General features: G+C 36.6%; 1 protein-coding gene across 1 annotated transcript in view; it reads right to left on the reverse strand.

Moving 5' to 3' along the window:
• ULK4 (unc-51 like kinase 4) overlaps window positions 1-10,198 on the reverse strand; it is a 672,597-nt gene that overhangs the window by 542,689 nt on the left and 119,710 nt on the right. Inside the window, exon 18 of the mRNA XM_012652718.1 lies at window positions 6,440-6,601. Coding sequence (XP_012508172.1) covers window positions 6,440-6,601 — 162 coding nt within the window. The remainder of the gene's footprint in view (window positions 1-6,439; window positions 6,602-10,198) is intronic.

The raw sequence follows: 10,198 nt of genomic DNA on the forward strand, positions 1-10,198 counted from the left end.
AAAAAAAAAAAAAAAAATAGAGATAGGTATATCAGAATGAAATTCCATCAAATAATTAAACTCTACTTCGGGTGCCTTTCAAATAATATTTCAGTTTCTCTTCTTTCTCCCAAGGGAATTACAGATGGGTAAAGTAGACACCATGGTTTAGGAAATATAAAAGTCGGGTACTTTGAATCTAAAATCCAAATTGTTTAAGTTTCAGTAGAAAAGAAGCAATAATAACTGAAAATAGGAATATGAAAAATAAATTCACTGTTTTAAAAAGCTAGTTCTGATTAAAGAATTATGAAAGCTTTTAAAAACCTATTTGTAATGAATCTAAGAAAATTGCTATTTATGAAATAAAAACAGAATTGTTTAATTATTTTCCTAATCCCAGTGTTTTTTTAAAAAAAGCATTTTAAATGATGTCCCTAAAGATCATACCACAATCAGAATTTTTCAAGCAAACTAGAATTCTGCCAATATTGACTTCAACACAGCAAAACAATGTCTCATTAGCCCTATAACAATTCTTAGAGGAACTGGCACAGCAAAACTGACTTTCTGTTGATATAAAATCCCTGCCTAATTATGAAGGAGGAAATTTCTTGATGAAAGATTCGCCCAGACCACTTCTCAGTAGAATTCAAAGCAATATGAGGGCAACTAGAATGTGTCTTCTTCAGAATGCCACTCAAAAGCCTAATAGACTTTCCATTTTGAAAAGCTCATGAAGAAAACAATCTTTAACTTGCTTCTGAATTTCAAACTCAGTTGAGAGCTTCAGAGCAACTGAGAAGATGCACAGAGCCTTAAGAGTACATTAGTCCTTATAGTTTTGGAATAAAGAAATCAAACATCACGTCTTACCTTCAGTGATTTGGTTTTGAAATATTACACTTATTAAAACAGAATTTGAGACTATATGTTAAAACTTGAAAGAACAGTTCCAGTTCAAAATTCACTTCAAAATAAACATTTAGTGTTACCTCTACAATTTGGGTTTTCTTACAGTCTGTTTAATAAAAGCAGTTTCTAAGAAATAGACTCATTCAAAACTGAAGGCTGCATATCTATTAAAAACATGAGCAGAATCACCAAGGAAGAAAAGGTTTAAGAGCCGTTTTCTTTTTGGCCTTTCAAATGATTTTTTGATGTCATATAAAATTACCGGGAGTTTTTTCAAACTACACATACTCTCATCTGACCCCTGAGAGATCTTAAGATGTATCAGAATAGGAGGAGGTAGATGGACAGAGACGAGGAAGCAGTGAATGCTGCTTGAAAAGCTCTCCTCCAACCCCAACAAGAACCACTATCCTGTATACCTCACTTTTCACATCTTTTCATCTCAGCATGTCAGTAACTATGATTACTCCAGTTACCTCCCTCATAGGAACCATTTTAAGTCAACCTAACTCTACAGGTTTCTCTGGTTCCCACTATGGTTCCTACAGAGATTCCCTATAATCCCAATCATTCCAGGAATCACTTTTATCTATTCAATGCATTCCCCAAGTCAGGTCCACTACCTCCAACTACCAATAGCTACCAACATGGCCCCTCCTAAGTATTAAGGGGAAGTTAGTCATCTTTCGCTCCAAGCCATGCCAGTATTTTCTAAGAGCTCCAAGGTCTAAGGCAGTGGTTCTCAAACTTCAGTACCTGGAAGCTTGTTGAAATGCAGATTACTGGGCCTCTCTCCCCACCCTGCCCGCTCCACTCCCAGAGATTCTGATTCAGTAGGTCTGGGTTAGAGCCTAAAAAACTACATTTCTAACAAATTCCCAAGTAATGTTGACGCTGCTGGTCTGGAGACCACGCCAGCAGAGAGGAATCTATGGGGCCAAGACACCAATAGGAGAAATGGGTCAGATAATCAGTGAAAGAGGCAGTAAATGCAGACAGTTACAATTGGAACAAGGAGCAGGTTGCTGCCTCAGCACTGAGCAATGCGATCCTCCACCCACTCATTCATTTGGTCAGCAGATTATCTATCAAGCACCTACCATGTGCTCAGAAAAGGAACAAACAGGGCTCCTATCTTCCTGGAACTGACACTCTAATGGGAAAAATTGTGCATAAGTTAAATAAATACAGGTGTGTTCAACAGAAGGGAGAGCAAAGCCAGAGACATCCTAACTGAAGGAGTGACACTTAAGCTCAGACCTAAAAGATGAGGACTCACCATGTGAAAAGCCAGCAGAGAGCATCCAGGCACAGGAAGCAGCAGGGGGAAAGGTCCTGAGGCAGAAAAATTCTAGAAAATCTCTGAATATAGGTTTGATTGAGACACAGTGAGTGAGGGAATGAGTATTAGGAGATAAAACAAAAGAGGCAAGCACGAGCCAAGGTCATGTTAAGAATTTTGATCTTTATCACCAAGTGGGTCCAGGACATATTCCTGAGAGGTGAATATGGGAAAAGACATTGAGAAGGAAGTTTGGCTCCGTAAGCCAGCCCAGTTAGGAAGCAATTGTCATTCCTTCCCAGGAATGTGTGTGAAGTATCTTCCAGATGCATATTCTCAGTTTCTATAACCTCATTTTCTAATAAATCCTCATGTAAATCTGTTTACAGTACAGATGCAATTTTCTTAAGATTATGATAGAATAACTTTCTTTTAGTATCTCCAAACAATGACCTCATGCTACATTCTGCCCCCCCTTTTATATTATGCCACCCCCTTTTATATTAGCAGGACCTTTGTGGCCTATTTTTTTTGTGTGTCCAAGTAAAGAAAGAGGCTTGATGTTAACCTTTGCCCTCTACTGACATGTGGGACAGGAGGCTCCCTCTTAATCTTTGCAAGAAAAGTCCTAACTCACAATCGAGAGACCTGGTATCAAACTGAGAGAGAGATGAACAAAACATAGCCCCAGATTTCAAGGAGTTTACACTTTATAAGGCATCATTAATAAAATAAACATAACTAATTTACTAAGCAAAATGTGCTATCTGCTTTAAATACTAAACATTACCCTAAAACTGAAGGAACTCACCAATTCTCAATTTCTACCTAGTACGTTGAGTAAAGTATTATCAATCCTTAAAAAAAAATGGAAAGCTTTGAAAAGTTTAAGCAGATAAGAGAAGGAGATACAATTTTATGAAGGTCACTTTGTGTAGATGATGGAGTTGGTGAGGCATAACACTGTCCTTTGGAATACCACTTAGAAAGCCACTTCAGTGGTTCAGGTGAGAGACGGTGGTGGCCTGGATTATGGGGGTAGCTATAGAGCCACAGAGAGGTGGACAGATCTGAAGAATGCCAAGGAATCAGGATCACAGGCTGGGCTGACTAGTTGGTTGTAAATAGTGAAGTGTAAGGAGTTAAGGGAAGGCAAAGTCCCCAAGATGACTTCTAGCCTTTTGCTTTCCTTAACCCATGTTCTAACCTTCCCTCCCCGTGTTAATACATCAGTTTGAGGAAAGGCAGCAACGAGGGAAAAGAGAGCACTGAGCCAAGGAGGGGCCCAGGAAGCACAGTGGCAATAGCAAGGTAGATGGAGGGGAACCCGGAGGAGGCAGCCAGAGTAGATGGGAGTTTGTTACATTATGGAAATAAGTTAACTGAGCAAATCAGTAAATATTTTGAGAATAATGGGAACCCGGTTTCTCTCCAAGAAGGGATTTACAAACATGGAAAGAGGGAAGACTAAAAAGAATCCTGAGGTATTAAAATTATAATAGAAATATCAATATAAATGTAAAAGGGTTTTTTCCTGAATATGTACAATGATACATATTTAAAAAATATAAACGTGTATTATGGTCATATATATATTTTATCTAGCTTTGAACATTGAGAAGGCCTAGAAACAATGACACCACTCCCACACCAGCAATGAACACAAAGAGCACACAAATCTTCATCTCCCAATACTAAGGATTTCTTGGAGAAATGACTGATTCTGGGCTGGTGCAGGAAAAGTAGAAACTGAGCCCAGAACACTATATGGTGTGAGAAGGTAAGGAAGTGCTCCAACAGTGATTGAAATAGGTAAAAAGGACATAGAAGCCAGCTTCAAGGGCTCCCACTGGCCAAATCTGGGATTATTTGAGCACCTAAACTATAAATAGTAGTAGTATCACATTTCAACTCATTGAATAAAATAGATATCTGTGAGTCCATAATGATATAAATACATACATACATAAATGCAGGAGAAGAGAAAGTACGTCCTCAAAATAGAATTCCAATTAAGGTGTATGGCCTGATTTTGTATAGCTCATGATCAATACAAAAAGAATGGTTTCTACATTTTTAAAGGGTTATTGAAAGCAAAACAAACAAACAGAATACAGGGACTGTATATGGCCTACAAAGGCTCAAATTTTTATTATCTGATCTTTTATAGAAAATATTTGTCCCTAATGTAAAAGGAACAATACAAATGACAATCACATGGCACCCACAATAGAGGTATCTGGTACAGTTAGGAGTCGTCAACGGATGCTATAGAGATTTAATGAGGAAACATGAGACAGACCCAGATTGAGCCTCACCCTACAAAATAAAAGGTCTGTACTCTTTAAAATTGTAATGACATGAAATAAACAAAGACTAAAGGATCATGTCAGACTGAAGGAAACTAAAGAGCTATAAAAACAAAATACAACACATGCTCCTGAGTAGGATCCTGGAGCAGGAAAGGAAAAGAAAACATTATTGGGGCAATTGACAAAATTTCAGTTAAAAATTAATGATTCAGATAAATGCTAAGAACAAACCATAAGAAGCCCAAGATGAAAGAGCCAAGCTTGGTGAGTCAGCTGAAGAAAAGAAGGACTAGGTATGAGACTTTGGTGGGAACAATTAGAAAAACCTAATCAAGAAAAGAAGCCATGCTAAGTATTAAAGATGAAAATGATAACATAAATCCAATTAAAGCAAAACAAATTTTTTTTTAAAGGCCCAGGATTAAAATGGATGCCTTAAAATATCATTCAAAGAAAGTTCACTGGTATACTTTGTAACTTTGATACTTTTTCTGATAACTTCTCTGTAATTATTAATACCATAATTAGCCATGGGATTTTTTTTTAATTTTGAAAACACGTGGCTCCTGAAACAGATGTGTGTGCATGAGATAAATGTCATATGTCCTTTCTTAATGATATTCAGGAAACAGGATTTTTAATTCCTTGCTTTTTAAGATTATATAAGTAACATAAGAACTGAAAAATATCATAAATATTCACAGGATTTAGCAACATGCCAGTCATTAGTAACCTTATCAAGATCAACTTCAGTGGCATTTTTAGGACAGGTACCAGATTGGGCTGAGGAGGAAACATGGGCCAGAAAGGAGCAACTGTATGTGGCAACAGTTCTTTAAAGAGGTGTGGCTGTGAAGTGGTGATATGCAGCCTGGGGACTGTTGACATGTTTGTGTGTGCTCTGTGTTGTTTTTTTTTCTTTAATGGAGCAAATTAAAGAACACCTGAATGCTGACTAGAAGGATCTAGTAGAGAAGGAGAGACCTGAAATGTAGGAAAGGGCAAAAATAACCATTTTTAATCTCAAGTTGGGTTCCCAAGAAGGGACCAGGAAGAAGATTTGGAGAAACATGAAGAGGTTTGTCTCTGACAGAAGAAAGGACAACTTATCCATTGTACCCAGAGGGAAAGAACTGAGAGAAGACAGGTGTGCATGTCAACAGGTACACTTACATGGCAGGAGGAAGCCCCCACTGGATGTCTTCATTTTCCCCGGGCAGCAGGGGGCAAGTCATCTAGGGAGGATGTGGGACTGGAGGTTTCAGGAAAGAACATAAGATATGAAACGGCCACAGAGAGAAGTACAGGAGTGAGCTGCCTAGAGGTACAGCGAGGGTGCCATACAAAGTGGAGAGCCCAGATGAGGCTGGTAATTCAAAGAGGTATTTAAATAAATCATATGAGAGAGGGTTATATTTGTTCAACAGAGTATTAAATTGATACAAGTGTATTAACATATCGTCATAATTATTCTTAATACCAAGTCATTATAACCATGTGAGCCAAGTAATAAACAACCAACCAAAACACAAAAACTGCAAAACCACAGATGCCTGAACATTAAAATAAATTCATCTGAACCATGTGATAAATCCATTTAACACAAAATCTGAATGAGGGCACTGACAGGAAAAGTCGGGGAACATTAAAAATACAACAAAGCAAATCCTGTACCCTAACTACTGCCACAGCTGTCCACTCCCACCACCAGACAGTTCTGAAACCAGAGTCCTAACAAGTTCCTGCTGGAATTCCCTGACAGTCCCAAGGTTTTCCAGACCCCGTTTTTAAAATTCTGCTTTAGGAGAAAATCAAGTTATTGCTCTCACCAACTATTATCACTCTGAGATTTCAGCTTCCTACCTATTCAATTAAATTTATGCTGGTACATTTCTTCAAACTTGGTGTTTAAATATACCCAGATATATCCCCAAAAGACGCTCCATCTTACCGATATTGCTGTTATCCTATGAGAATCAACAGTAGAATGTCTGAATAGGTACCATAAAACGGGTCCAATTTCTCCTGTAATAAAGCCCTGGGCCTGAGCAGAAAAGGTAGTACAGACATTTTCAATAATTTTTGCTGCCATGTGATTCACAACACGTTCTTCCTAGAGAGAGACAGAACAACGAGATTAAAAGAATATTATTTAGTGTGAGAAATGCATACATGTCATTTTTTCATAACCTCTGCAAATACTGTTATTAATATGATACCAAGACTGTATCATCTGCTCCTGGATGCGTTAAGGCATCTTGAAGGTGTGGCAACTCTTTCAGATTATTATAAAACTACTACAAATAATCATTTCATTATTTAGTAGCAAGCTGGCATAACATAATTCTATACATATTTTAATAAAAATGCTGAAATAGTCTGGAAAATAAACAATACAAATATCACACAAAAATTGAAAAATGATTTTAAAATCTTAAGGAACAGGCAGAATAATCCTCAGATCACTCAGGCCTAGGAATAATTTGTGTACCAATCAGCCAGAGTGGAAAAATCACCTGCACATGCAGGACATCAAGGAGAGCCCTAAGGAAGACACTGCCTCAGTGGTGTGACCAAATTAACCCTAGACTAAAAGCTATTCTGGATGGTCCTAACAGTACTTAAAAATTAGCTTCAAAAGAAACCAACTGTTTTCAGGTAATAAAATGAATCCAAGAAAAAGCCCAAAAGTACTAGAATACAAAAAAAAAAAAAAATCATGCAATATAAAATTCACTGTGTCTGACATCTAATTAAATATTACCAATGAGGCAAAGAAGCACAAAAATATGACTTATAAGAAAAAACCTAATAGAAATGATGACAGAATCAGTAGAAAGATATTAAATGATTATAAATATAGTCCATATACTCAAGAGGAAAGCATAAACATAAGGAAAGAAACAGAAGATATAAAAGTGACTCAAATCAAAAGTCTAGAGACAAATAACACAACGTCTTATAGGAAAAATACAGTGGATAGGATGAACAGATTTGACACTGTAGACTAAATGACTGAACTTGAAGACACAGCAATTAGCAATAAAAAACTATCCAAAATAAACACAGAAAGAAATGAGACTTAAAAAAAAAAAAAAAAAAGGAACAGAGCATCAGTGAACTGTGGGACAGCTTCAAAAGATCTAATATATGTGTAGTTGGAACCCTGAAGGGGGGACGGGGGCAGAAAAAATGCTGGAAATACTGGCTGAAAATTTTGAAGATTTGTGAAAACTAATAACTCTACACCTAAAAACTTCAATGAGCCCAAAGAAGAAGAAACAAAGACATATATCACGCCAAAGTACATCATAACCAGACTGCTAAAAAACAATAATAAAGAAAAAAACCTTAAAAGCAGCTAGAGTAAAAAGATATATTCCACAGAGAGGAACAAAGATAAGGATGGCAGGAAATTCTCCTCAGAAACGATACAAATCAGAAGATGATAGAGCAGTATCTTGAAAGTACGAAAAGAAAAAAAAGTCAACCTACAAATCCCAACAATATCTTTCAAAAACAAAGGTAAAATGAACTCTTCTGACATGCAAAAGCTGAGCAAATTCATGACAAGCAGAACTGCACTACAAAAATATTAAAGGAAATCCTTCAGGCAGAAGGAGGATGATGTTGACGGGAAAACTACATATACAAAAAAGAATAAAAATGGTTAATATGTAAATAAATACAGTAGACTGTTTTCCTTATTTTTTGAACCTCTTTATAACATAGCTGTTTAAAGCAAAAATAACAACAATGTACCATGAGGTTTACAATATATGTAGATGTAAAATGTATGACAAAAGTAGAATGGCTAGAAGTACTACATTATTCTAGTGTAAGGTTCTTATATATATTAACAGTTCTTATGAGCTTGTATATCATTATACACATTATATAAACAAGGTAGGGTAGGGTGGCTCACACCTATAATCCCAGCACTTTGGGAGGTGGAAGGGGGAGGATCTCCTGAAGCTGATTCGAGACCAGTCTACCAGCCTGGCAACACAGCCAGACCTTGGCTTACAAAATATCAAAAAAAATTAGCTGGGGGTGGTAGCACATGCCTGTAGTCCCAGCTATTCAGGAGGCTGAGGCAGTTAGATCACTTGAGCCCAGGCATACAAGGTTGCAATGAGTTATATCAGGCCACTGCACTACGGGCCTGGGTGACAGAGCGAGACCCTGTCTATAAAAAATAATAATGATAAGGTTCTGGTGTACAGTTTTAATATTACATAATGTTCATATATATTACATATGAATTTTTATATCATTATTTGAAGGTCAACTGTGATAAATTAGAGGCATACAATATTTTTAAAAAGATGTATAATAAGAAGCCAATAAAGGAAATAAAAACTCAGTAAAGACAGAGAAGACTTGGATAACTCTATCAACCAACTTTGACATTTACACAACACTCCACTCAACAAAAGTAGAATATACATTCTTTTTAAAATCACATGAAACCTTACCAAGGTAGACCATGTTCTGGGCCATAAAAAATATCTCAGCAAACTCCATACTCACAAATCAATTTGAGATGAATCACAAACTTAGATGTAAAAGTTAGAACCACAAAGCTTCTAGAAGAGATCATAGAGTATCTTGGGTACCCTGAGGTAGGCCAAGCTTTCTTAGGCAAGACAAAAAGACATTAAGCATAAAAAAATTATTAAACATCAAAATTTTAAATTTCTGCTCATAATGACACCATTAAGCCTCAGAGTGTCTCAGACCAGGAAAAACTATTTACAATACACATACATTACATATCTGAGCATTTTATATTACATAAATTATACCTTAATTTAAAATATTACAAAATACACTAAAGAATTGTATGTATAATATCCTACATTTGCTTAACAGTATACATATATACATACGTAAATATATAAGTGAAGGAAGGGCACAAAAAGATACAACACTCTGTTAACGATGATTATAATAGGTATGGGTTGAGAGGAGAGGGAATTCACTAATTCTACTTTAGACATTTCTGCATTGTTTGGATTGTTATAGTATGTGTGTATTACTTTCTCAATCCAAATTTATGTATTTTTCATGTAAAAATATTTTTAAAATGAGAAAATATTGACCTATATCTAATTTCAAGCTACAGTTTTGCACTGTACTAGCTATATATCCTTGGGCATTTTCATCTCTGTGCTTCAGCTTCATTATCTATAAAATGGAGATAATAAAACCCAAGGCAGTTCAAGAATTAAATAAGACAGCAAATAAGAACACAATCTTGATCATGAAAAGCAGTAAATTCTCAATAAATGTTAGTTTTTCTTCCTATTAATAGCATGAACTATAAGATTGCTAGAAATTTTAAACACACTTCAATTTCTCAAACTTCAACACATTTCATTTCTCAGAATGAGTATCTGAAAGAACTCTTCCTTCCCATCTTCCCATTCCTGTGTTTCCTTCCATGTGGCCACAATAAATTAACATAACAGAAGATGGTGGATTAGGGGTGACCTCCTGGCTCTCTGCTCCCAGAGTGGGAGGTGAAGAACACGGACACCCACACACGAGTGAGGCGCTCCCCTGCAGGATCAGCTTCGTGAAGCTACAGAGAAGCAGCGAGGGACAAGCAGTTCCGCACATAGAATAAGGTTAGCTGGAAAAGCGCTCACAAATTACCGGAGAGTTGGGACAAAGGGGAAGAGCAGCACAGGACGGCCGCGCCCGG

The sequence above is a fragment of the Propithecus coquereli genome, unplaced genomic scaffold (genome assembly GCF_000956105.1).
Source record: "Propithecus coquereli isolate 6110/MARCELLA unplaced genomic scaffold, Pcoq_1.0 Scaffold1, whole genome shotgun sequence".
NCBI classification, from domain to species: domain Eukaryota; kingdom Metazoa; phylum Chordata; class Mammalia; order Primates; family Indriidae; genus Propithecus; species Propithecus coquereli.